The 27332-nt window shown below is 53.6% G+C and overlaps 1 protein-coding gene across 2 annotated transcripts in view; it reads left to right on the forward strand.

Moving 5' to 3' along the window:
- Positions 1-24769, forward strand: part of MRC2 (mannose receptor C type 2) — a 28722-nt gene extending 3953 nt beyond the window's left edge. Inside the window, exons 2-30 of one of the 2 annotated variants that reach the window (XM_063404116.1) lie at positions 6924-7322; positions 7598-7771; positions 7961-8125; positions 8299-8412; positions 9093-9236; positions 9733-9921; positions 10666-10820; positions 11087-11194; positions 13521-13636; positions 13773-13921; positions 14038-14255; positions 14481-14623; positions 15078-15180; positions 15269-15404; positions 15643-15678; positions 16169-16329; positions 16655-16722; positions 16996-17096; positions 17193-17338; positions 17755-17869; positions 17950-18113; positions 18303-18411; positions 18871-19109; positions 19197-19365; positions 19540-19689; positions 19967-20086; positions 20570-20749; positions 21156-21182; positions 22044-24769. In XM_063404116.1, coding sequence (XP_063260186.1) covers positions 6924-7322; positions 7598-7771; positions 7961-8125; positions 8299-8412; positions 9093-9236; positions 9733-9921; positions 10666-10820; positions 11087-11194; positions 13521-13636; positions 13773-13921; positions 14038-14255; positions 14481-14623; positions 15078-15180; positions 15269-15404; positions 15643-15678; positions 16169-16329; positions 16655-16722; positions 16996-17096; positions 17193-17338; positions 17755-17869; positions 17950-18113; positions 18303-18411; positions 18871-19109; positions 19197-19365; positions 19540-19689; positions 19967-20086; positions 20570-20749; positions 21156-21182; positions 22044-22264 — 4319 coding nt within the window. In that variant the 3' untranslated portion in view covers positions 22265-24769. Of the gene's footprint in view, positions 1-5217; positions 7323-7597; positions 7772-7960; positions 8126-8298; positions 8413-9092; positions 9237-9732; positions 9922-10665; positions 10821-11086; positions 11195-13520; positions 13637-13772; positions 13922-14037; positions 14256-14480; positions 14624-15077; positions 15181-15268; positions 15405-15642; positions 15679-16168; positions 16330-16654; positions 16723-16995; positions 17097-17192; positions 17339-17754; positions 17870-17949; positions 18114-18302; positions 18412-18870; positions 19110-19196; positions 19366-19539; positions 19690-19966; positions 20087-20569; positions 20750-21155; positions 21183-22043 lie in introns of those variants that run through there. The other variant, XM_063404115.1, reaches the window with a different exon arrangement.
- The last annotated feature ends 2563 nt before the right edge of the window (positions 24770-27332 follow it).

Genomic DNA, 27332 nt, shown 5'->3' on the forward strand with positions numbered 1-27332 from the left:
TGTATGGATCTTTCATCATTTTGGGGGGGACTTCTTCTAGTAGTTTTGAAACATTTGATAAGTCTTCAGCCAACTGTGCTGGAAGCACCTTGTGTACAAGGATGTGTCAGGGCTGTCCTGCATGTCACATCATGCCACTGGCCAGTTTGCTGGCTAGGGGGTCTGGGATGCTGGTGAGTGAGGGGATGGGGACAGTCAGAGGATGTGGGGCCAGAGCAGTGCTCAGGGGTGAGTGTTTGGCCACCATGTTCTGGGAGGGAACCTTTACCTCTCCCAATGCATCCATTGCACTACTCCATCCTGGCTGGAGCCCATTCAATGGATGGTGCTGCCATCCTTGCATTCCTTGGGAGTTAGAACCTCTGGATGGATGTAGCTGCTGCAGGGCAGGAGCCTGGGCCAAGTCTAGGGAGAAACAGGGGAAAATTTCCATCCTTCTATCCTTTGCTGGGTACTGGAGGGCAGATTCTTGGGCTCTTGTCTTCCTTGTGGCCACTGCTGAGTCCCCTAGGCTGCCCAGAGACAAGCATCCCTTCTGAAATGCGTTCATTCACCTGTGTCCCAGGCAGAATGCTGGGAGAATGGGCTTTTTAATGTCTGCAGAGAGGCTGAAGTGAAGTATATGGCCCCCTTCCAAAACCTTTACAAGACAACAGGAGTAAGCAGGGTAGTAGGTAGCCATCATCATCGCAGCCAAGTAAGGAGCTCATCTCATACAGCTCTCACCATATAAACAACAGCTTCTCTCTGACTGCTGGCCAGCCAAGAGGAGTTTCTCAGCTCCAAGTGCATATCCTGCTGCTCCATACCCCCAACCAGACTGTCAGAAGCTTCACTTTCTTCTTTGTAGCAAGAGGTCCTTAACTCTGTGAGGTCTGTTTTTAAAAAACAAAACAAGAACCACCCTCTTTTACTCTGGGGCTTGGCTTGGAGCACCTAGAGCTGTTTCTGGCAAGTCTGGCCCCAGCTGAGCCTCAGGGTTGTGCTGTGCTGGGTGAGTCTGTTGGATGTTAGGCATCATTGCTCATTTGCAGCAAACCCCTAATTTAGGAGTGTTGGGGGCGGGGGTTGTGTCCTCTCAGCTCTGAGCAGACGGGACTGGTGCCCTTCCTGAGCCAGACGTGTCCTGGGACTGCCAGTATTGGCTGCATTTCCTTCCCTTTTATTTTTTTTAGTCTGAAGTTCCTCTCTAAGGAGTTGCATGGAGTTATGGATGCCAAAAGCAGCTGGGGGGGAGGTAGAGCCATGACATCCTTCCTGCAGGCTGGGAATGCTCTCTGCTGGCAGCAGGGATGCTCTAGCTCTGCTGTTGCAAGCTCCCATGGACACAGCTGATGCTTTTATCACTGTTTCCCATTCCCAGCCCGCAGAAAGATGCACAGGCTCCTTCCTGGGGCAAAAAATTGACGCTCTTCATGGCAACGGCTATGCTTTTTGCTCTTCTCCACACCAAGACCATAAGGATGGCATCATCCATGCCTGGACTGACTGCTGGAGCTGGGCTTTGCTGGGAACTTCTCTCCAGGAAGAGGATTTTCCTCCAGAGGAATAATTTGTCCATTAATATGAAATTCAAGATGGAGCTGGGGCTTTTCTGTGACCCTGCTGTATCCCTCAGCAGAGCTGTCTGGGCACGGTCGGGGGGGCAGTCCTGGGGTCCTGCCCTCCCAAATGTCACTGGAAGGTGAATCATCGTGCTAGTCTCTCCCCATTCCAGCAGTTCCTTCTCCTCCTCAGGGGTGTGCAAGCCGAGCCCAGCTGAGGCTCTGTCAGGTGAAACTCTCCTGTGTTCCATGAGCAATGATTTTTGCTTCTTGGTGGAGTCCCAAAATAGCTTGGGTCCTTAAAGACCATCTCCCTCCACTCCCTGCCATGGGCAGGTACACCTTCCACTAGACCAGGCTGCTTCAAGCCCTGTCCAACCTGGCTGTGGACATTCCCAGGGATGGGAACGCCACAGATTCTCTGGACACCCTGTGGCAGGGCCACTCCACCCTCACAGAGATGAATTTCTTCCCAATAGCCGTTTCACCCAGCCATCCTCCAGCTTAAAGCCACTGTCCTGTCACTCCAGGCCCTTGTCCAAAGTCCGTATCCAGCTCTCTTAGAGCCCCTTTAGGCACTAGAAGGGACTCTAAAGGTCTCCCTGGAGACTTCTCCAGGCTGAACATCCTCAGCTCTCCCAGCCTGTCTGCAATTTCTTTGCCATGTTTTTCTGTTTTGGTTTTGTTTTGTTTTTGTATTCCAGGGGAAATTTTCTTCTCTGTTGCTGATTTTCCCTCATATTTGGTGCATCGCCACCATGTTTATCATGAGTTCCCACTTCCTGCAGTTTTTCACCCATCAGTGCCATGTGGGTTTCAGAGCCACTGCTGACCCTTGGGCTGCAAAAAATGGGCTGAAAAGATGGCAGTTTGGAGTAGGTGGCTTGGAGCTGCTGTGCCCTGTTTGCTGGCAGGTGAGACACATTACATGAGGAGGTTCAGGCTGAAACAAGGATTCCTTTCTGCACCGTGCCAGTGAAGGGTGGGTTTCTTGCTGCAGGACGATACAGGTAAAACTTTTTCCTGGGCTCACAAATCCAAATAAAGGTGTTAGTTAGGACAGGGGGCTGCAGCCCTTGGGGAAGCTTGTGAGTCTCAGAGCACCAATGGAGTCCTGTTTGCTGGCATGGCTAGGATTCTTTGTGGTCCTTCAAGGCTTTGCTGCCTTTACCAGGTGGTTTGGAGCAAACCATATTCATGATGTGTCTGCAGCACAGGCATCCCTGAGAGGGATCACCCCTGTAGCTGCAGGTGTGCTCAACCTCCTGCACAAGCAACTTGGATATGTGTTTTTTGGGACATCCCACGTAAAGGGCAACCTTGAGTGAGAACAAGGGCAGGGAGCACCTTTGCCAGGGCAGCTGTAGGGCAATGCTGAGTTCCAGAGGTTTACAGGGGGCTGTGGCATCACATGGTGCCATGATCACTCTCACAAAGGAGCCAAAGAGGTGGCAGGAGCTGGCAGGGATGTGGTAACAGAGCCTCACAGCACTGACATGTTGGGGACAGCATTTGCTTTTAGTTGTAATTGCAGCCAGGGCCCTCGAGCTGCTCCAGTCCACAATAACTGGGACTGGGGTCTAGCTTCAGTCCTTTCTTGAATTTGCTCCCTGCATTTGTTACCAGTGATGGGAGGATGACAAATGCAATGGAGCAGGGATGCTCTGGGTGTCCTGTTGTGGGTGGCTGAGCTGGAATGTTCTTGGGGCTGGGTAGTGCCAAGGATGCCCATCCATGTCGGACTGCATGGCTTTCTCTGTCTACCGTCCCTGTGGCCTCTCTCATCCATTGCTGCTCACAGTCCCCAAAATTGCTGGTTGTGAAGCTTTCCATATTTGCTTGAGGGTGGTAAAGCTGTAGTGGGAAGGGTTGAGCTCAGTTCCTTCAGTTCAGGCTTCCTGCTGGCCAAGAATTTGCTTTTTTTGATTAAGAAAAAGAATCTGGAGCCAGCACAGGGTGTAAAAGCTCCCTTGAGGGCTGCCTCAAAAGATGGCAGCATCTCCATCCCTGCAGTGTTCAGCCACCAGTGCTAAGGCCAGTTTCTCCCTTGGTGCTAGGGCATGAGCATCCCTGTATTTTCCACATGGGAGAGGAGAGTGTTTCTGCTGAAAGGGCCAGTCATGTCTTGCTTTCAGTCCCAGCTCTCCCATGCCCCCACCATCTGGTGCCTTTATAGCACCAACTGCTTTCCATGATCCCACCAGAAGGCTGAAGGCAGCAGCCTAGTGGCTGCATAGCTGGGACGAGACATTATCCTTGATGGAAATGGGATTTTGCTTTGCTTTCACAAGTCCTCTGCAGAGGAGGAGGACCAGGATGTGATGGGTCAGAGCTACTCCGAGCTGGCCCTGCACAAATGAGGGAGGATGCGGAAGGGAGAGACAGAACACGTCAGTCCCAGCCCCGGTTTAATTTTGGTGATTCCAGGTAGAGCATCCAGCAGGATTGGGCTTTCCAGTACTCTTTGTCCTGTTCCAGAGGATAGCTCCTCTTTGGGAAGGATCTGCAGGTGTTGCTGTGGGTCAGTTTCCATAACTGGGGGGTGGGGATTGGAAAGCTCTGCCTGTATAATTTCAGGTCCACAGGTGGCTGCCAAAACCTGAGGAACACCTCTGAAAGCAGTCAGCCATAGCTGTGCCATGGCAGTGCAGGAGAGCAGGCCCTGGAAGGGACAGGGACATTCCCAGTCCCTTTGGGATACTCCTCTGGAGCTGCCTCCTGCAAGGATTGGGTTTGCTCTGTGGAATACCAGCTTGGGAAAAGGGATTCATTGATCTAAACTTGCCTCCTCCCACCCAACTACACATCTGTCCTGGGGTCAGGAATGTTGAGTGCTCCTTTCAGTGCCCAGTAGCCTATCCAATCACCACTGCCAATGTCGTAGGCACCATGGACCCAATCAACCCCAAATTCCATAGAAATAAGGGAAAGAAAGGTGTACTTTTGCTGAAGTACAGCTTTGCTGCCTTATGTTGAGCTCGTGTGGGTCATCTCCCCAGCTCCTCCCCAGCAGTGCGCAGCGAGCGGTTTTGCTGGAAGCACTGTGGGGTGCCAGAGCTGAGCTGGTGCTGGAGCTTTCCCATTCTTCCATAGCCCAGCAGACACTGGGGACATACACTGCATGGCCTCCCCTGCTTGCTTTGAGCCAAGGGGCTGAGCTGCTTGCAGCATGCAGGGGCTGCCCAAATCCCATAGCCTATAATTTTCCACCTCCAGTTCTTCTCTTTTTAGAGTAAAATGGTATTTTGTGCTTCTCTGGCCCCAGACCTGTCCCCACCAGTGTGGATGGCTTCCTTGAACACAGTGCCACTGCAGGGCCACTGTTGAGTGCCACCCTTGCATGGTGCTGCCAGCCCCAGTGTGGCACTGAGCACCCTGACACCGATTCCTGTTCCAGGGCTTTTCCAACCAGATATTATTTTTTTCTTGCAAGACAGTGTTCACAGGTAACAGTGAATGGTGTCCTGTTGCTGATGCTCCCTGTGGTGATGGCCATGGTCGAGCAGTTTTTTCTGTTCTAGGGAGCAAAGCACTGGTGTTTGGCTCTTTGCAGAGGAGCCACTGTGGCATCAGGCTGTGACCCAGGGAGGCCTCATCTTGCTCCAGTGGGTCACAGCACTGATGCTACATCACCCGAACCTGCTTAAAGACCCCCATGTCCCTGCTGCTGGAGAGGTGACACTGCCTTCACTGTATGTGGGAAGGGGAGAGCAATAGGCTGGATGTGGCATGGGTGGTGCTGGCATAGGTGTTTGGTAGGGGATGAGCTGATCTTCCGCTGTCCAGGTCAGAATCAGGCCAGTTCCAGCTGGAGAAACACCAGCACCATCTTAAGGAACCTGAGCTTCAGCCAGCCAGAATCTGCTTGGTCTAGATTTTTGCTTATTTTCTCACTTGCCATAATTTTTAAAATATTTTCAGTGAAATTAAATGTTTCCCTTAAATTAAAAAGAGCCCTACAAACAAGCTTCACTTTTGTTTATCTGACATCATCAAATAAATGTTCTCTGGGTTAAGGAAGGGGCCTCTGACATAATTTCTGTCCCGGAGCTGGGTCAGTGCTGGAACTCCCCAAAAAAGTGGGAATGTCTCTCTTCCTCCACTTCTTTTTTGCTTTCATACACAGGGCAGAGAAGTTCTGTGAGCCAAGATGTTTGTTGCTTGAATGTGCTGGAGCTGCCTGTAACAACAGAGCTGGGGCAGGGTGAGGTTGTGGGGAAATAAGAAATGAAAACCTTTTCAGCCCAAAAAAATCATACAATGGCAAAAAACCAAAGCAAACCAAAGTTAAATATAGTGGGGCCTGTGAGTTCACTTGGACTTCTGGTGAATGTTTGTGGTGGAAAAAATAGGATGTTTTATAACAAAAAAAGAACAGAAAAGTGGTGGTGTTGATGTGGTGCTTTGGGAAGATTCTTGCTGGGATGCTGGGGCAAGAAGAGGCAATGAGAAGCTCTGAGGTGACTTTCTAGCTTACAAACATTTGAAGAAATAAGGTGTCTTTGAACATGACACATCAGCTGGAGCAGCATGTCCCAGAATAATGTCTGGGATTTACAGGTTTATACAGGGTTTATACAGGTTTTGGGATAAAGTCACAAGGTGGGGTGGTCCCCAGTGAGGCTGGGGGTCAAGGAATTTCCTTGGGGATGCATGGTTGGCCCGTGGCAGCAGGCAGGACTGTGGGATGTATGGAGTTGGGGTTGATCTTGGCCTGTCTTCCCTCATCAGCTGCACCTCTGTCTGCTGGCAGTGATTCCCTTCCGTGGCTTCTGCCTCCCAATGCCTGGGCTGGGATTTTAAACATGACATGACATGACATTTTGTGTTTGGTGGGGCTGTGCAGGCATTTTCCTTCACAGGATGGGAGACCTTCCCCAGTAGTTCCTGTTTGCTCCACAGTTTTTAGCAGGTCCCCAAATACACCTAGCAGTGACACCTGTGCCATTTCCCTGCTTTGTTTGTCTCTGCCTGGAGCAGATGGCTGGTGCCGAAGTCATTGCCTTCTCCAGCACTGGCATCATTGCAATGCCTGGGAGTGCTGCAGCCAAGTGCTGCCCATGGGAGTTCAGTTTTGAATGGCTCTAACAATGCAGTTAGAGGGGACAAGCACTTTGCACTGGCTCCAGTGCCCAACGAGCACCCTTGGTGATGCCATGCTGGATACAGACACCCACCCAGGGATGGGCACCAGGACAAACCCTGAGTCAGTGCTAAAGGGAAGCAGTTTTCCCCAGCATCCCAGGTCCTGTGCCCAGGGATGCATGCCAAAATTTGCTTTGCACAGAGCCAGGATGTTCTGTCAGGGCTCAGGGCCATTCACGACACATAATGAATCCCCAGCGATGCTGTCACCCTTTCCATTTGTTCTCTCCCCAGACTCCAAAGTCTTTCTCATCTACGACACGGGTGTGCAGGGCTGCCTGGAGACCAAGGACTCTGTGGTGCGACTGGCCAAGGGCTGCAACGCCAGTGCCCCAGCCCAGCAGTGGAAATGGGTCTCCCGAAATCGCCTCTTCAATGTGGGGGCCATGCAGTGCCTGGGGGTGTCGTGGCATGGGGCCAATGCCACGGCAGGGCTGCACCGCTTGGCCACCTACGAGTGTGACCGCGAGTCGGTCAACATGCGCTGGAGCTGCCGTGGGCTCGGGGAGCAGCTCTCACAGCATCTAGGTGCCCGCCTGGACAATTCCTCCCTGGACAGGGGGGACCAGGCGCATGGCTCACAGTGGAGGACATATGGCACCGAAGAGGATCTGTGCTCCATGCCCTACTCTGGTAACACCTCCCTGGCCGTTAGTGTTATCCTGTAACCCAAAACAACCCCAAAACATGAGCTGAGGCTGTGGTGCTGCAGCAATCGGGTCCTGCCTGGGAAGCTCAGTCCCAGCTTGCTGGAGTTACAGAACCAGGCAGGATCAGGGCGATGGGGAGTGGGAAGCCTCTGGACACCCCATAACCCCCCCACACTGGGCCAACCCGCACCCCTCACCCCAAATCTCCCTTCAGCCCCATAGACAAATCCTCAAGCAAGGGCTCCTCTTTTCCCTCAGAGATTTACACCATCCAGGGCAACTCCCATGGAAAGCCCTGCACCATCCCCTTCAAGTACGACAACCAGTGGTTTCACGAGTGCACCAGCACGGGGCGGGAGGATGGGCATCTCTGGTGTGCCACCACCCAGGACTATGGCAAGGACGAGCGGTGGGGCTTCTGCCCCATAAAGAGTAAGTAGAGGCTCACATCCCATGGGAAAAAGCAAAAACCCTGTGCCAATCCCTCTTGGGCACTTTCAGGCTTCTCCTCTCCCCCTGTGAGCATTCTGCAGTGCCAGAGCAGCAAGTTATTGGGGTTTACTGGGTTACTGGGGCTGGTTTTTTGTGTCTATTGGGTGTTTACCCTGCTCATCCCCACAGGCAATGACTGTGAGACCTTCTGGGACAAGGACCACCTCACAAACAGCTGCTACCAGTTCAACTTCCAGTCAACGCTGTCATGGCGGGAAGCCTGGAATAGCTGTGAGCAGCAAGGGGCCAACCTGCTGAGCATCACAGAGATCCATGAGCAGACCTACATCAATGGTTAGATTCTGGCAGCCTGGCTGTGCACTCCTCATCTGGGGCAGAGCTGATGGCACTGTGGGTATTGCCACAGCCAGTTTGCCCTGCCTGCCCCAGGTTTGGGGAGGTGACAAGCTGGGGACTGAGCTGGGCTTGGGGGACTGATTCTGCCTCTCTGGCTGTGTTGGCTCCAGGTCTGTTGACTGGGTACAGCTCCACGCTCTGGATTGGGCTGAATGACCTGGACATCAATGGAGGCTGGCAGTGGTCAGACAACTCACCCCTCAAGTACCTCAACTGGGAGAGTGGTGAGACGTGGAGGTTGTGTTGGTGATGAGGCTTGAGGAACACCCTGTGACCACCAGAGATCGCCCCATGGCAAGGGAGGTGGTCCAGGCTGCTGCAGGATATCCTCTTTCTGCATGGGGACAGAGAGCCCTAGGGGTCTGTGTAACAGCATGGGACATCTGTGGAACTGGAGCAGGGACACAGGGTGCTAAGGGGGAATTGGACCTCTGCAAACACTCATTGACCATGTGGATAACCTGGGTTGATCTTCCTTGTTTGGCACATTGCTGCATCCCTGCTTAGTGCTGGAGTGTGGCTGAGGAGTGGTCCCCAGCTGCAGACACCCATCCCCAACCCTGGGGTACTCAGAGGGAAGAGGGCCCGTTGGTCACGCCTGGTGCCGTTACCCAAAGGCACTTGGGGGAATACAGTGAAACCTCGAAAGAGGACAGACAGGAGCAGTTCAGGTCTTGTCCTTTGACACCCTGACTGTTATTGACATTTCCAGGTAAAACAGTGACTCTTTGGGTTCTTGTGCATTGAGGTACTATAAATAATCCTGGGCATGTTGGGGTCATGTCTTCATCATGCAAAATAACAAAATAAAAGGGGTTTTACAGGTGTTGAAGCAGGGAGAGATGCATTGGTGGCTCTGTCCTTGCTCCTCAGTAGCCTGTCCCCTCCTTATCACACTCTCCAGACCAGCCTGACAACCCCAGTGAGGAGAACTGTGGGGTGATCCGCACCGAGTCATCCGGGGGATGGCAGAACCGTGACTGTGGCATCGCCCTCCCCTACGTCTGCAAGAAGAAGCCCAATGCTACAGCTGACCCCTTCCTGACGGGTGAGCAGGGGATGACCAGCTTTGGGAATGGGCAGCTCTGTAACCCATGGGTGTGCTCCCAACCTAGCATGGTGAGGAGGTGCTGTCCATATAGGTGCTCATGGTGTTCTCAGCTTGCTGGTGTTGTAGGTGTGCAGAGCAGGGCTTGATTTAGGAAAAGTCATCCCCAAGGAACATTTCCAGGAAGTGCTTGGTGCCATTCCATCTTGGGTGGTAAGGAAGGGATGGAGAACAACAGGTCTCCGTGGTCCCCAGGGGATGTCTCTGCTCTGCTCTGCCCTCATTCCTCTGCAGACAGAAGGGACTTTATTTTGTCCCTGGATCTCTGAAGCCACCATTCCCACACCTTGCATTGCGTGTTATATTTTGGCCATGGCTTCCCCACTGCGGCTTTGGCTTGGTCTGCTGAGCTCTTGCAGGACTGCGGTCCTTTCCCTGCCAAGGAGAGGGCTGGATAACTGTGCAGGAACCCTCAGGCTGCCTTGTATCCTTCCAGACTCATGGTCAGAGGTGAAAGTGGACTGTGAGCCGAGTTGGCAGCCTTTCCAGTCCAACTGCTACCGGCTGGTAGGAGAGAAGAAGAGCTGGCAGGAGGCGAAGAAGACCTGCCTGCGGAGTGGGGGTGATCTGGTCAGCATCCACACACTCTCTGAGCTGGAATTTGTCACCAAGGAGATCAAGCAAGGTAAGAAGGAGCTTGCTGTGCCAGCAGCCCCTTTCCTTTGGAGTCCATGGAAAAGGCCCTGCATGTGCAGAGGCTGCAGAGTTTGTGTTTGTTCAGGGAGCAGAGGTCCCAGGCTGGGAGGTGCTGTGTTCCTTGGAGGAGCCCATAGTCCAGGTGCATTCTCCATCCAGCAAATGTAAAAGCTGTTCCTGGAGCCTGCAGTGCTGAGTCAAAACTATTCAGCTGCAGCTGGGAATGATGCTAGTCCCTGCTGGTTAATGTAGGAAAAGAGAGGAAAAAAATTCCTGCTGGACTTGCTGGAGGAGGCCAGGAAGGAGGTATAGGAGAGTGGAGGAAGGAGAGGAAATACTGCTGCCCCCAGGCTGGTAGCAAACTGGGATGTGCGGGAGAGGAATGGTTGAAAACCAGTAGTTCACTGGACCTGAGCCTGCAGAGCTGGACTTCTACTCCCATACTGCTAGCCCCTCTCTGAAAGCTGCAGGCAAATGTCCCTGTATTTTCCACGCTGGGGGTCCACGTCCTTGTATTTCCCACTCTGGGGTTCATCCTTGCAGACAGAAGCTGCCCTGCCCTGCCATGCCCTATCCTGTCCACTGGCACAAGGAGGTCAAAGCTGAGCCCTGAGTGGGTTTTGGCAGGTGCTGTGCAGAGACCAGTCCCATCACGAGGGCTGAAGTCTCTGAGGTTCTGCACAAGGCCAGCCAGGAGGGGGGAATTTCACTCTCTCCCTTCCTGTCCTGGCAGATGTGGAGGAGCTCTGGATTGGTCTAAATGACCTCAAGCTGCAGATGAACTTTGAGTGGTCAGATGGGACGCCCGTGAGGTTCACGTACTGGCACCCCTTCGAGCCCAACAACTTCCGTGACAGCCTGGAGGACTGTGTGACCATCTGGGGACCGGTGAGAACCTGGAGGGGATGGAGGTTATCCTGCACCTCTGCAGGGAGCACTGCAGCATCTCATTGCTGAGAAAGGCCTTCCTTAGGGAGTGTCTCCAGCTGGGTTCAGCCTACCTCATCTGAGCCATTGGGATAGGAGGAATTCATCTCACCATCCTTGGGGATTTAGTGTAGGGAAGTCTTTGGACCCAAGGTAGGGGTGAAGGGGCTGGGACAGTGCTCAGGCCGTCAAATGGGCTCACTGCCACTCCTCTTCCCACCCTGCAGGAAGGGAGGTGGAATGACAGCCCCTGCAACCAGACCCTGCCATCCATCTGCAAAAAGCCCGGTCGAGTGAGCGAGGAGAAGGAGGAGGATGACCACGGGTGCCGAAAGGTGAGGGGCATCTGGGACGGCAGTGGCTCTGGCTGCTCCACGGCTCTGCATGGTGCTTGAAGCTTCAGGGCATCTTTCCATAAAACCATTTTGGGGAGCCCTGATGAGCAGCATCTGGAGCAGCTGGTCTGTGCCTGAGAGCTGCTGAGCTGGAGCACTTGGGGGTTGCTGAGCCCCTCCTTCTCTGCTGCAGTGGAGGAGTCCATGGCAAGAAATTGGGACACAAAGCACATGTGTCTGTGCACATTGTCAAAGACCCTCCCCATCAGGCAGCCTTGGCTGCCAGTGGGGATGTTCATTTTTTCCCCTCTTGCCTCTCCTTGTGCCAAAACACAGGAGCACATGGAAGCCTGGCAGGATGGAGGTGGGTGCCAGCCCTATGCCTTGACATGATGGCAGGTTACCTCCTGCGGGCAGGGTGTGGGCATTTTGGGGACACCAAACCAGCAGAGTCTCACTCAGCCTGTACCCTGCCTCAGTTTCCCTAGCTGTCACAGGGGGCTGAAGCCGTCCAGTTCCCACACTTGCTGGGAAGTGGCGTTTGTGGTTCTCTGCAAAGCCTCTAAGCACTGAGCCTGGCAGCACTGTGGCTCGTGATCCTCTCCCAGCCTTTCAGAGCTGGCCAGTTGCTTGCACCCTGACTGGCAATCAGCCACTCCAGACCAGCTCCCAGAGGTGCTGCTGGGCACTTCCCATGTCCTTGTCCCATTTCCAGCAGCTGATTGGCTCTGCCAGAGCTCAGGGGAACACAGCATCCAGGAGAGCTGCCATGCAGGTCCAGATTTAAGGGCTGCCAGACATAGCTGGAAGAGCCCCAGTGTCCACAGGTGCTGGAGATCAGACACTGAGTGGCAAAGTTCTGCTACCACACATCTGTATGTCCCCGAAGCAGTCCTGAGGGTTGCCTGTGCAGATTTAACTCCCTCCTGGCTCTCCAGCCACAGTCTTGTCCTGGTCCTGGGTGCCCAGCAGAGATGCAGTGGGAAGCAAACTGTGAGGGACAAATGAAGCAATGAACCAATGCAAGGGACAAATTAACCATTAAGAACCATCCTTCCTCCACGTACTCATTCTCAATGATGACTTTTGCCACCCAGAGCCAGAAGCTGGTGGAGAAGAGGCACATCTTGCTCAGGGGTTTGGTCTTATCCACTCCAGCCACTCTGCTGGTTTTTCATGGTGGCATGGCTCGTTCTCCCCGCCTTTAAAAATCCCATTTGTTTCAGGAACAGCCTTAAAAGGAAGCACTGAAGAATAGAGGTTTGGGCAATCGGAAAGGCAGATCAGGAGTGGGATGTGAGGGCACACTGGGATTGGAAGCTGGAGGCAACAGTTGGGGTTGGGGATCCTGTCTTGGTCCGCTTTTAGATCATAGGGACTTCCTGTGGTGCTCAGAGTGCACCCTCAAGGTGTTAGGGGTGCTGAGGCCAGTACTGGTTGGGCACCCATCTGGGGACATTGCACTGTCCCAGAACAGGCCCCTTTCTTGGCTGCTCAGTTGCATCCATGCTGTACCAGAGGGTCCCAGCTTATGAATCTGTACCTGGATTTGCCAGCTTTGGAGAAAGGCTGTAGGAGCAGGAACTTGAGGGAAAAACTGGGATTTGTGGTTGTTTTAGTTTCCCAAAGCTGCTCTCCTGCTTTCCTGCCCACTGTGCTGATGACACTGCATATGGCATGTGCCCTCACTGTCCTTCCAATGCCCAGGGGACCCAGGAGTGGAACCCTAGTGATGCTTCCCCTTCCAAGGGGTGCCTGAGCCTGGGGCCACTTGTCTCCTTGACTGAGCCACTTCACCCTTGTGAAGGGTGTGTGTCCCCTCTTGCAGATGAGCTCCCATGTCCCTCCCCACTCTGCCACCACTGCTGCCAGCCCCAGGGCCACCCTGCTCCCTGCTCTGGCAGCGAACAGGCACTATTGTGTCTCCAACCCTGGAGAGACTCCAACATCAACAAGGCGGGGATTAAAGCTGACTGCAGTGGTACTCGCTTCTGACTCACCCCTGCAGCGTAAAGAGGAGGATTGTGTTCCCCTGCCTGCACCCCAGCCAGGGCTGGATGCTGGCAGGCAGAGCTGTTTCCCCAGCTTTCAAGCTGCCCTGGGTGTTTGTTTCCCCTGTAGCCATGTCCTCTGGGACTTGGGGCTTGTTAGAACTCACAGCTGAGTGGGGTCAATCTGGGGCAGTTGGGAGCAGGAGACTTTCCAGGAGAAGGCAGAGGCGGTGGTGGGGAACTTGGGATGTTGCTCTCGTGCCCTGGGATTGTTCCCATCCTTCTGGGGAGGTCCAAGTGGGCAGTGGTGGATGTTCCCTGTCACCTGTCCCCAGGGCTGGAAGTGGCACAGCCCGTCCTGCTTCTGGCTGGGCGAGGACCGTGTCTCCTACAGTGACGCCCGCAAGACGTGCTCTGACTACAGCTCCACACTGGTTACTATCACCAACAGGTCAGTTCCATGCCAGTGGTGGTGGGTTTGCCCCAAAAAGAGCCCTGCAAGGTGGGGAGTGACTTCCAAGGGCTGGAGCACATGGACAGCTCAGTGTCTCAGCTCGATGTATTGGCCACTCTCACTGTCCCTCCAGGTTTGAGCAGGCATATGTGAGCAGCCTCATCTACGGCTGGGATGGGGAGTATTTTTGGACAGCTCTGCAGGACATCAACGAGACAGGCGCGTTCCGCTGGCTGAGCGGTGATGAGGTGATGTACACTCACTGGAACCGCAACCAGCCCGGTAAGGGATGGGGACGGGATGGGGACCTCTCCTTCATGCAGGGCGGGGCTGACACTGCCCCTCAGCACAGTCCAACCCTAAGGCTGGCATCTCCCCTGCTCTCGTGAGTGCTTCAGGTTACAACAAGGGTGGCTGCGTGGCCCTGGCCACCGGCAGCTCCATGGGGCTGTGGGAAGTGAAGAACTGCAGCAACTTCAAGGCCAAGTACATCTGTCGGCAGAACCTGGGCACCCCAGTCAATCCTGAACTGCCTGGTCCTTTCCCCACACCCAGTCTCACTGCCACCTGCCCCCAAGGATGGAGCTCCGACCCCAAACTCCGTCACTGCTACAAGGTGAAGGGAGGTTGGATACGTCAGTGTGGGGATGCATATGCCTCCCCAGTGCAGGGGAGTGAAGGGGCACACTTTGGTGCTTGCAGGAGGTACCCCACAACCCTGGCTGGGGATGGGTGGCAGCACTTAGGGTTAGCCTGGGACATGGCTGCCTGTGGGTGGGAACAGTGCTCTGCTCCTGTTCTGCTGCTGAGCCCCCCCTGCTGCCGGTTCTTCCTTTTCCAGGTATTCAACTTTGAAAAGCTGCAAGAGAAGAAGACATGGATTGCTGCACAGGAATTCTGCCGGGAGCTGGGGGCCCAGCTGCTTAGCCTAGGCAGCTACGAGGAGGAGCATTTTGTCGCAAACACCCTCAACAAGATTTTTGGGTGAGAGGCTGACAGCATCAGTGTGTGAAGGCAAAGTGTGCTTGCCAGAAGCTCACAACCCTCTTGGTGCTCTGGCACATGTGAGTGGATGTATGGATGGATGGAGGGACGGATGGGTGGATGGATGGATGGATGGATGGATGGATGGATGGATGGATGGATGGATCTTTCTGAGCATAGACTGGTGTACAGAAGGTGCATCAGTTGGTATGGCTGATGTGGGAGATGTGCAGGAAGTTCAGTGTAATTTGGGAATGGAGCTTGGGTTTAAGGCAGCTCCAGCCCTGAGACGGCATGCCTGTTATCCCAGTTCCTGCCTTCAGGTATATGGGGATGGCAGGCTTTGAAAACAGACGGAAAAAGCCCTGATTATAAATATATATTTGTGTATAAATATGAAACCCTTTGGTTTGAAGGGAGTTGTGTATTCACCTGTCCTCCTGGCTCCCCATAGGGAGTCAGAACCAGAGCTCCACGAGCAGCACTGGTTCTGGATTGGCCTGAATCGGCGGGACCCTGCTGGGGACCAGAGCTGGAGGTGGAGCGACGGTCTGGGGGTGAGTCCAGGGGGTATTTGGGTTGTGAGAGGGACAAATCTGGTGCTGGTGGAAATGTCCAACACTGCCCATCTCTCTCAACCCCCAGTTTTTCTACCACAACTTTGACCGCAGTAACTATGATGATGACATCCGGAGCTGTGCTGTGCTGGATCTGGCCTCCCTGCAGTGGATGCCGATGCAGTGTGAAGCCCAGTTGGACTGGATCTGCAAACTGCCCAAAGGTACTGGCACAGGGGTCCCCAAAACCATCAGCTTTGACTGACCTGGAGGAGCATGGGCTGTGAGGTGGTGGAATCCTTGGGAGGAGGGAAGGTGATTCCTAATTCAGGGACTGGGAGAGGTGCTCTCTCTTCTGAGAAAATTCAGGAGGGGCATCCTGCCATTGTAGCCCATGGATGGTTTGTGGAGAAGCATCCCAGCCTGCACCTCACTGACAACTTCTCCTTGCCCTTTCTTCAGGTGCTGATGTGAAGGAGCCAGAGTTCACAACCCAAGGTATGTTGGCCACAGCCTTTTGACACAGTCACAGAATATTCTGAGTTGGATGGGACCCACAAAGACCATTGAGTCTAGCTCCTGGCCCTGCACTCCAACAATCCCACCCTGTGCTTGAGAGTGTTGTCCAAATGCTCCTTGAGCTCTGGCAGCCTTCGAGCCATAGTTACTGCCCTAGGGAGCCTGTTCAGTCCCTGACCACCCTCTGGGGGTAGAATCTTTTCCTGATCTCCAAGCTCAACCTCTCCTGATTCAAGTTCTGGTCATGCATAGACCATCCGATGTCTTCAATGGGTATCTGCTGTAGTGTTGTTCAGAGGAGGATGGATCCTAGGCAGGGTTGTGGGAGGGAGGGGTACCCAGGCATCCTGCTGCAGCTCCACTGCAAGTGAAGGACAAAAGCAAAGCAGCCCAATAGGCAAGGGACCAAGGGTCAGGGTGACCATGGCGGGGGTTTTAGCCTCAGTGTGACACTGGTCCCTGCCTGCAGGCAGCAAAGAGTGGGTGAAGTACCAGGAGTCCGAGTACAAGTTCTTTGAACACCACTCAACATGGCTGCAGGCGCAACGCATCTGCAGCTGGTTCCAGGCCGAGCTGACCTCAGTGCACAGTGAGGCTGAGCTGCACTTCCTGGGCCAGAACCTGAAGAAGGTACCAAGGAGACAGGAACTTTCTGGGGCACCAGTGGTCTCTGCTGACTTGTGGGCTGCTCTTCCTTCTCTTCTTTCACCTTTTTCTGGAGGGACAATATTTGGGGGTGCTGGGTTTTGCTGAGGTCGTGATGGACTTACATGGTGGCTGGTCCTGATGCCTGGGGGTGGTTTTGGGGCTCAGCAAAGTGATGGTTTTTGCCTTGCTTTTGCAAGCTGGGAGAGGGTGTCTGATCCCCATGGCAGCCTCAGTTGCCCCCAAAGACTGGCCCCCACCCCCGCCCCCGTCCCTGAAGGGCACTGAGATGTCCTCTCTGGGCATGCAGTTCTCCAGGGGCCAGGAGCAGCACTGGTGGATTGGGCTGTATACCTACGAGAACGACGGAAGGTTCAAGTAAGTCACAGACAACCACTGTACCCCTGGACGTCCCCACACTACGGTCCCCATCACATTCCCACACCACTATTTCCTGCATGTCCTTACACTACTGTCCCCACCTCTCAGAGTGCTGTGACTCAGCAGCTGCATCTTAGGGGTCTCATCCTGGGGTGCTGGGCTGAAGGTTCCTCACCCAGGAGGGCAGTGGTGGGACACTCCCAGTTAGGGCATTCAGGTTGTCCAAATCACTCACTGCTCAGCTTCTTGCTCCTCCTGATGCTGTTCCAGGTGGTCTGATGGGTCCCTCCTCAACTTTGTCTCTTGGGCACCGGGCAAGCCTCGACCCATCAGCAAGGACAGGAAATGTGTGTACATGACAGCCAGCCGAGGTGCGGGCAGGGCAGGGCTCTGCGTGGGTTTCTGAGGGGCTGGGGCACTGGTACTGGTGCAGAGTGGCATCATGCTGAGCTTGTGGCTCCCTGCAGAGGACTGGGGGGACCAGAAGTGCACGACAGCACTGCCTTACATCTGCAAACGGAACAATGGGACAGCTGTGAAGCCTTCCCTCTCCCCGGTACCTGCTGCCACGAGTGGGGGCTGTCCCCGAGGTTGGCTGCCCTTCCTCAGCAAGGTACCACTAGACAGAAAGGGGACAGCAGGATGGGAGAGGGGATGGCAGGATGGAGAGATGATGGCTACTTCCTAGTCTTCCACCAGCCCTGCGGAGGCACAGAGGGGGTGGCTGTAAAATGGCAGCATGAAGAGGGATGCCTGCTCATATTTTGTGAGGAGTGCAGGGGGATATATTTACAGGGATATTGGGAAACATGCTGTGAGAAGGGGAAGATGAGGTGTATGCACAGGTTTGGCAGGAGAGATGTGGGAAGGCCGGAGGGGTTGCGGGGTGACAGGCATGAGGGTGTGAAGGGGAAAAGGACCATTGGGGCAGAATGGGACTGCAGAGGGTGGCTGGGTGGGGAAGGTGGAGGGCTCAGGGTTGGGGGCAGCTGCACCTCCTGGCCCATTCTGTGCCTCCTGCTTGTGCAGTGTTTCAGCATCAATGGCCACAACAAAGGTGAGGTAGTGAAGTGGACAGAGGCGAAGGAGGTGTGCGAGAGCCAGGGCGCCATCCTGGCCACCATTGCCAGCCCCCTGGAGCAGGGTAGGTCTCCTCTGTCCCATCACCCCATCAGGGTTCCACCTGCCAGGGGTGGTCCTCAGCATCTCACCTGTCACTTGCAGCCTTCATCACTTCCATGCTGCCCAACATCTCCTTTGACCTCTGGATTGGCCTGCACGATGCCCAGGGGGAGTTCCAGTGGGTGGAGGGGGAGCCGCTGCGGCATGTGAGCTGGGCACCTGGAGAGCCCTCGGGTTGCAGCTCCTCCAGCCCCCGTGACAGACCGGTGAGGGAGATTCCCCATAGCATCCCCATCCCCCAGGAAGGTCTCAGCACCAGGCCCAGCCGGCTGGGGTGGCTGTCCAAGGGCAACACAGGATGCAGCCCTGTAGGGTGGGGATTTCTGGCATGGCGATCTCTGTGGTGTAGGACAACAGTGCTGGGGCAGTGCTGACCTTGTGGCTTGGTTGTGCAGACCAACTGTGTTGTGGTGTGGCATGGCTCACCCCCCCTCTTCACGGGACGCTGGGATGACCGGAGCTGCCTGGAGGAGAAACATGGCTATGTCTGCCAGCGGAGCATAGGTAGGAGGGTGATGAGGGGACAGCCCCAGCTCTCTTGGCTGAGGATCTGCCAGTGCCACCCTGGTGCCCCATGCCGTGGTAGGACTGGGGAGCTTGGGGCAATGGGTTTAGCTTGGAGAGAACTGGGGAGACAGATTCAAATTGGATGGGTGAGTCCCTGGTCCCAGCCTTTTGTGGGACAGCCCCAAACCTGTGCACACCAGCTTGGCTTAGTGTGTCCCACAGGGACGTACATACTGGTGGAGAGCTCCCAGGTGGGGATGGTGCTAGTGTGTCACTCCTTTTCATCCCTGGGGATGTCCCTCTGCCCTCCCTAGTTGCACCAGGATGTCGCCAGGCACAACCAGCACAATACTGCCAGGGACAGCCTGTCCTGGGTAGGGATGGACAAGGGGGTGACCCACCTGGGATACAGGAATGTCCTCTGTGCCCTCTGACCATGTCTCTTTGCTCCTCCAGACCCATCCCTGAGCCCTGCGCAGGCAGCGTTCCCGCCTTCTCCTACCGGCACCCTCTTTTACCACAACAGCACTTACCGCATCCTGCAGAAACCCCTAAGGTGGCACGAGGCGCTGCTGCTCTGTGAGACCCTCAATGCCACCCTGGCCACCATCCCCAACCCCTACAGCCAAGCCTTCCTCATGCAGGCTGTTAGTAGCCTGCGGGCTCCACTCTGGATTGGGTTGGCTAACGATGAGGTGAGGGAAGGGGGCAGGCACCTGGGGCACGAGTCCCCGGAGGGATCACAGCAGTCTGCCAGGCATCTCCTCCTTGTGGTCTTACAGGGAGGCCGGAGCTACTCATGGCTGACAGAGGAGAGCCTCATCTACACTAACTGGCAGGATGGGGAGCCCCAGCAGATCACTGGCTGCTCCTACATGGACCCGGATGGGAGCTGGCGCACAGCTGGCTGTGACACCAGGCTGCAGGGGGGCATCTGCCAGCTCCAAAGAGGTGCTGGCCAGGGGGCATGGGGTAGTCTGGGTGGGGTGCAACCAAGGATTGGAGATGGCATCCCACCAGGGACTTTCTGGAGCATGTTCTTGTTGGGTCTGGCTGACCCAGTGTGCTGTGGGACCCCAACATCCTGTGCCCCACCACACCTTTAATGTACTATGTGCTCCCCAGGTCCGCCACGCACGCACAAGTGGAGCTACAGTGGCAGCTGTCCCAAATCACTGGAGGACTCATCCTGGATCCCCTTCCGGGACCACTGCTACACCTTCCACATGGAGATCACCCTTGGGCAGAAGGACGCCATGAGGAGGTGCCAGAAAGGTGTGAGGGGGCTGGGGTCGTAAAGGAGGGTGACGCATCCTTGGAAATGATAGAGTTGGATCCACATTGTTTTGTTTGTGGGTGCAGCAGAGCCCCCTTGTCTTTATGACTATGTCCATCCTTGGTCAGCCATTGTCTCCTTGCTGTTCTGTGTTAAGGTTCCTCAGTAATCATGTGGTTCATGGGTGGGTCCTCAACTTTGTCGTCTTGGGCTCTGCTGCTCCCTAACTCAATCCTCTCAGTTCTGGGCTCCTCCATGACAGTCTTCCCTCTGCAGTTGGCGGCACAGTGTTGTCCATCCAGGATGAGATGGAGAACATCTTTGTATGGGAGCATCTCCAGGCGTACGAGGGCCTTTCCAAGGGGGCCTGGCTGGGCATGACCTTCAACCCCAAAGGTACAAAGGAAGGAATGAGGTTTGAGATATTCCCTCAGGCACCTCCATGAATGCCCACCAGTCTGCAGTGAGCAGAGGAAGCCCTTGGTGGTGGCATCAGTGAGGAAGGCTCGTGCCATAGTGTGACCTGGTGCAGCAGTGTCTCAGGCCGTGCTGGGCATACTGCATGTGTCCTCTGGCTTGGTGGGATGGGAAACCCAAAGCCTTCTCCAAGGCACTGGAGCCTGCAGATTCAGGAAGGTGCACTGTAGCCTCTGGTCTTCCCCATCACACCTCCCCACCATAGAATCACAGAATCCCAGGATGGTTTGGTTTGGAAGAGACCTTAAAACCCATCAATTCCCACCCCCTGCCATGGCCAGGGCCACCTTCCACTAGACATGGTTTAGCAGAGCCCTGTCATATCTCCTTGTACTTTCTAAACTGGGACAAAGGTGGGGTATCTTCTTCAGCCTCCTCAAGTCTAATTTTCCCATTTCTCAGGTGGCACCTTGGTTTGGCATGACAACACTGCCGTTAATTACTCCAACTGGGGCCAGCACGACACGGGGCCCAGCATGCTTAGCCAGAACAGCTGCTACTGGATCCAGAGCAGCAATGGCGTGTGGCGTCTAGGCTCCTGCACAAATGTAACCATGGGGGTCGTTTGTAAGATCGCCCGAGGTAGGGCCCGCTCTGCTGCCTGAGGTTTCTGGGCTGATGTAGGGTGAGCTGGGGGCCTGGGTGGGGTGCTACACGGCAGAGCTGTCACACTGGCAGCACTAACCACATGTTTTGGGTAATTCTAGTGCAGGGGCTTGTACTGGGTTGGTGTTAGGGTCTGCAGGTCCCTGTTGGGCTCGGTGATGGGCTGTGCATATCTCAATAGCTGCGTGAGCTGCTTGGAGCAGGATGAGGCCAGTGGTACAGTGGTGGAACAGAGCCAGAGGACCACCCCAGCTGTTCATCATCCATTGCCCATGTGGTACAGCACTGGGAGCAGTGCAGGGTGTGGGTCCAGTGGTACTGGTGGTGGGAAGATGGGAGGGTGTAATGGCTATGCACTCACCTGTCTGTGTTGCTCTTGCAGTGGAGGAGAGCAGCTTTTCCAGGGCAGGTGAGTGGCACCATCAGCCTGGGCACCATACCAGGACTGGAAACCAGGACTGGGAGCCTGTGCCAGAGCCCAGCTTGTGCAAATAACCAAAGGATTGGGGTTTGCGGGTGGAGAATGCCATTACCAAGTGACTTTGGCCTTGACTTAGGACTCCTCAGCAGCAGTCTTTCTTCCATGAAGGTGTGTGTCTGCCCAGCCACTTGCCAGACTCTCCTACCTGTGCCCACACTGCCTGGTCAGTCTGGGGGATGGCCAGCATGTGTGCTGGTAGGATCCCCAAAGATCCATCCCAGGCAGTTGCTAAATGTTCATACACACCAGGAAAGATATAGGGAGTCTGCCCATCTCCAGGAGGTCTGCCAGAGGCAAGATGTCCCCAAAACACCAAAGCAGATATGCAGAATCAGGAATATGCTGAGTTGGAAGGGACCCACAAGGATCATTGAGTCCAACTCTTCAAGTGAATGACCCATATGGGAACCAAATCCACAACTGTGGCATTATAAGCATCATGCTCAACCAACTGAGCTAATCTTATTCCAGTCCTGTTCTGCTCTGACCCGCCACAGGGGAAAACAGGTTCCCCAGGGCAGTGGTCGGCTTGAAGACTACCAGAGCTCAAGAAGTGTTTGATCAGCACTCTTAGGCACAGGGTGGGATTCTTGGGGTGTCCTGTGCAGGTCCAGGAGTTGGACTTGGTGGCCTTTGTGGGTTCCTTCCAACTCAGGACATTGTACGAATAAATGACCCTGCCCAAAAACATGGGTCTGGCTGGAGCCCCACCAGCCCCAGCCTCTCCTGCAGACTGAGGAAGGATCAGGAGCCATCTGTCTGCCTCTCAACAGCCTTTCCTCCCTGCAGCTCTGCCAGAGAATGCAACAGCCATTGCAGTGGTCGTGCTGTCGACGCTGGCGCTGTGCGCCGTGCTGGGGGTCGTCGTCTTCCTGTACAGGCGCCGGCAGAGTGCGGAGCGCGGTGCCTTCGAGAGCGCTCGCTACAGTCGCACCGCCTCCAACCCCAGCGAGTCTGCCGAGAAGAACATCCTGGTGTCAGACATGGAGATGAACGAGCAGCAAGACTAATGGCAGAGGGGATGCTGGGGATGGGGACCTGGGGAGGGGGGAGAATAGAGAGCATCACACATGCTATCCCCACGGTGCATGGGACAGGGGTGGCAGCGGGACTGGTGTGGCAGGGCAGGGAGAGGGGCTAGGGTCAGGATTGGGGTCCAACCAGATGGGCAGGAAGAGGGAGGCAGAGTCCTTCCCACCCCGCATGTCACTGCTGTCACCTCTGGGCTTGTCCCCAGCTGCTGGGATTTTGCCTTCAGCAGCTGTGGAGGCAGTTTCAGGGATAAAAAGTCTCAAGGGAAGTTGCTGCAAAAGTTTGAGAGCTTTCCAGTGGCATGAACAGGTTCCAAGACACCTTTGCCTTGAGAGAAGGCAAGCATAGGCATTCAGGCCCTGCAAACAGGTTCTTCCACCCAGGAACCAAGTTGGTGTCCACAAAGACATCCTCCCAGTCAAGAGGTCTCCAAAGGCAATCTACCTCCCCTCTGTGTGCAGCAGCAAGGACCCTGCCAGCTCCCAGCCCCACCACTGTGCCTCTCCTTCCCTCTCTTTGGCCTCATCCCCTGCCTCCAGCAGAAAGCAGCAGAGACACTTGCAGCAATCTGAGTGTGGACCCCCAGGATCAGCGATGGAATCCCCCTCTCCTTCCTGGCACTCCTTCCTAGGTCTGTGTCCAGCCCCAGTGAGGCTGTGGCAGCTTCCTTGTTCTGTAAGCCAGAGCTTGTCCCATTTTCTTTGGGGTGTGTGTGTGTCCCTCAAATAACTGCATGGGAGAGCACCACAGCAAATTGCTGGCCCAGCCCCAGTGGTGTGAGCACTCTCAGCACCACAGAAGGAGTTGGCTGCTGAGGAAGGAGATGCTGCCAGAGATCTGGGGCCACCCTCTGTGGCTTGCTAGGCAGGGATGGCATGGGCTGGGGTCATTTGCCACTGGTGGCTTGTTGGGCCAAGAAGGCCAAGGATTAGTGCTGTAGGATGGGGGGGATTTGGTTGTTTTGAAGTTGGTGTTTTGTTGTTTTTTTAAGGAAATGGTGGTAGCTTTTGTTGCTATACTGTACTGAGTATGTGCCGAATATATACATTTTTTCACGCAGCTGGCTGGGGTGTGTGTGGTTGCCTGTTTCCCATGTAGGGTGTAGTAGATGAGGAGAAGGGGGAAGGCAGTGTATGACTAATCCCCTGGCTTTTGAACTGTGCAGGAAGGAGTGGGGGTGCCCGGGGCTGAGCCATCCTCCATTAGCTGCATGCAGCAACATCCCTGGGATGAAGGATGCCTGGAGACAGTGAGAGTTGTTAGGTCACCAGCAAGGGTTCTTGCTAGGAATGGGATCCAAAGAGCCCCTTGGACCTCTGAAGTGGTGTGATGCAGCCCTACAAGAGCCTTTAGCCCTCTGCCTCTGAGGCTTGAACTGGAGTTGGTTTTGCTGCAAGAACAGGAACAACCAAATTTTTGTAAGTCTCTATTTTTGACACCTGTGTGCATTTTAAAATCTGTTGATTTCACTTAAGCTGGACATTAAGTGAATAAGAAACTATTGGGGAGTGGGATGGGAGAACCAGGTACCACTGGGGTTTTGTTTACTTTTTGGCAACCTACAAAAGCTGCCATGACATTTCAGGGTGAGGAAGAATCTGGAGCAAATGGACCTGCCCCAGCTCCATTTCTCTCTCTCAGCTTTCTCTGCCTTTATTTCTTGAGGTCCATTCTAGTTTGGTTTGGAGCAGTTGATTCTGACCATGGACCCATGCCTTCCTGATGTGGGAGCAAGATCCTGAAAAGCCGAATGTGAATCCCTTCTCATCCCCAGCAGCTGGAATTCCTGCTGTAGGGGTTCTTGGAATAGCCTACTGAGCTGGAGGCTGTGCTGCTGGTGGGGATGGAGGTCTAGGATTAACTCACTCTGAATGGGCAGAGATGTTAGGAAGTCCTAACAGATGAAAATTGAGGTTAGGATTGATGGGTAGGTGTGAGGGAGGAGCAGAGCTGAGGGTGCACCTGGGGCTCCTTTGAAGTGATGAAACCCTGGGCAGGGTGGGAGCAGGGTACCACGAGGCATTGTGGTTGGGATGGAAATAGGTGGGGAGTAATAGGTGCTGGAGGAAATTCTGTGCCATGGAGAGGCTGGGAAGGAGCTCCCACAGCCATGCAGGAGGTGTTAAACCTGGCTCTCACACAGCCCAACCTGCAAGACCTTGCTTAAGAGAATTTTCTTTTCATCTTTTTTCTGGATTATTTTGTATTTTTTCCTTCTTCTTTGCTAGTGAGTAACAAAACCTGTACAGTCTAGGAGAAATGTTGTCTGAGAAGAGTTTTGTGAGCTGTTGGCAGTGATCAGGATTATGGAGAAACGGAGAAACGCATATATGGTTACGTGATATCTCCTGTCACCATTAGATAATGTGAAGAATTGCTTAACAGGAACCTGTCAATTATATATATATATATATATTTGCTTTTTTTTAAACTGTGGTTTGTAAGATCATTTTAGAAGCTTGGAAATAAAATTTCCTTCTCCACTTCTTTTCTTCCTTTTATATTTTTTCCCCCTTCCTTTCAATTGGGAAAAGCAAAACTTGTCTTTCCCTATGTCCCCAACAAGTAATGAATATAATGCTGAAGTGACACTAACCTGGCTGCAGCAGAGGAAGTTCCAAGGTGCCCAGGTGAGGGGGATGTTGTATTGATTCCTTGTGTTTTTTGGTTGCATGTCCCGTGCATATGAGGTCTCTGCTCCACTGGTTGTCTGAAAGTGTTGGCTGAAGCGCTCCCACACACGAGGCTTCCCCTGCTTGCACTGCTCACTTGGTGCTGTTTCCTCACCTCTCTCTTCTTTGGGGCTGCCCCATCCCTTCAGTAGCCTGGGGCTGTCCACACCCACCACTCCCTTCCCTGGGCTCAGAACCAGCACTGTCCTGCTCACCCACTGTGCTGGGGAGAGATGTGATTTCCTAATCACAGAATCACATAATCGGAACAGAATTTTTTTAGGTTGGAAGAGTTCTCTAAGGTAATCAAGTTCAACCATTCCCCCAGTACTGTCAAGCCCACCACTAACCCATGACTCCATTGCCTCATCCACACAGCTTTTAAATTTCAATGAGGTTTCATTTGCGTTTACTGGGGCCATTTGTTTTTGTCTTTGATTGGGTGATGAGCACAGGGCAGGCACCTGGACCAGAAACTCTCAGGATGCTTTGAAGGAAGGAATTATTTTTCTCTTCTGTTGTTTTTCACCCAAGAGGTGAGAGGGTCTCAGGGAGGGCTGCTCCGTTTAATTGCAAACGGCAGTGGAAATAACACAGAGCAACACTGCACTACAGCAGGGAAAAGGAAACTGGAGTCACCTTCCTTCTGGAGCTTAAACCCTCTCAGAGTGACCTGACCTGAATTCAGGTATGTGTTTTCAAAGGAAGCTCAGCAAGGCTTGTACTACTGATGTTAAACAGTGAAGATCAGAATGTGGTTTGTTTATTTCTATTTTAATCTAAAAGAAATGTGTCCTTTGGGGAAAAGCGCAGTTTGTAGTAACCAGAGGCCCTTTCTCGTAGGCATGAAGAATGTCCACCTGTCAACTCTTCTAAACTTGAACTGAGCATGCTCATTTTAAAAGACTCATTAGAAAATTCCATGAGATCTGGTTCAGAATGGGTTCATCTGGAGTAGGATACAAAATAGCCTCATTATTTTAATCCCCTTTAATTTCCCTGCTGAACATCAAGGTATCAGACAGAGGGAAGGCGGCATCTCCAAAGCAGGCAACTAGGACATTCTAAATTAGTTCATGGCAGGTGAGCTGTTTGTCAGCCCGTAGGTTAGCCCTGGATAATGGGCTGGTGTGAGGGTATGGAGGGGAAACGTCCCTTTGCTTTTCAGAAGCAGTTTATAGCACATGTAAGTGCAGCATACCACACCCAGACCCCAGGCTGGGCTTCACCTGATAAACCTGAGTCAGCTCGGGTGTTGGCACAGCCTGAGCCTCCCACTGTGTCAGCTCTGGTGCACTCATTGGATGCTGGCAGACCTAAACTGGGTCAGGTGAACAGTGACATAAAGTTCCCTGTTTTGAATAAAAACAGGAGCCTGGGGCAGCTTGGTGAGCTGCAGTATCTACATTGCACCTGATGGCAGGTGTGCAGAATCCTGCCCTAGAGGTTAAATCCATCAATTTGATAGGTAAAAGCTAAGATGCTTAGGACTTACTCATCATCTGTATTGAATACTTGTAGCCATGCACTGAGATGGCCCAATATCCATAGTGTGTGGGAAGCACTCTAATAGATTTGGAAGCCCAACAGCACAGGCACTGCAGAATCCACTGTGACTCGCTCAGCTCTACTAAAGGCATGTGGCAGGTTTGTCTACAAGCTGTAGCTGGTAGAGTGTAGAGAGGGCGAGGAGCCTGCTCATCTGAGCTGCTCTTTTCCACTCAGATCCAACAACGTGGTGCTTGTGAAGGTCACAATTCAGTGTTAAATGTTCACACGAATGTGCAGAGGGGCTCCAGCACAACCAGGGCTTTGCAGAGCCACTGATGTGTCTGGGCTGTGACCAGTGGCTATTGCCTTTTTGAATCAAATTGTACTTGGCAGCTGTTTTCATGTCACCCCCTGGTAAAATTGCTACTCTCAAAACAACCAGTTTGTGCAAAATGAACCCCCACAAGGCTTTTGTTTCCTCATTCCCAGAAGCCAGGCATAAGCCTGACTCAGAAGGTATTAATCTGTGTGGAATAAAGGTGGAATACAGTGTTCTGTGAACGCAGTGTCTGCTTAGTAAGTAATTTTGTTCAGGAATAATCAAATATGCTGCGTGCTCCTCACTTGGGATGGTTACCAGTCAAATCATCATGTAGAGGTCATGCTTAATTGTTACCTTCTACTTCTAATTCATGCAGTCAGAACACAGTTTATAATGCCCAATGTGAACACCAGTGAGCACAGTCCCACATACGGATCAGGTTTCCAGTGATGGACAATAACCAGTATGGTGTTAACGAGCAGCGTAGGGATATTAAGTCCCTTAAAATTTACAAAATCATACCACCTAGTCACAGAGTAAAAAGAATTATAATGCATTAAG

Source organism: Prinia subflava, chromosome 8 (assembly GCF_021018805.1).
Source record: "Prinia subflava isolate CZ2003 ecotype Zambia chromosome 8, Cam_Psub_1.2, whole genome shotgun sequence".
Classification (NCBI taxonomy): Eukaryota; Metazoa; Chordata; class Aves; order Passeriformes; family Cisticolidae; genus Prinia; species Prinia subflava.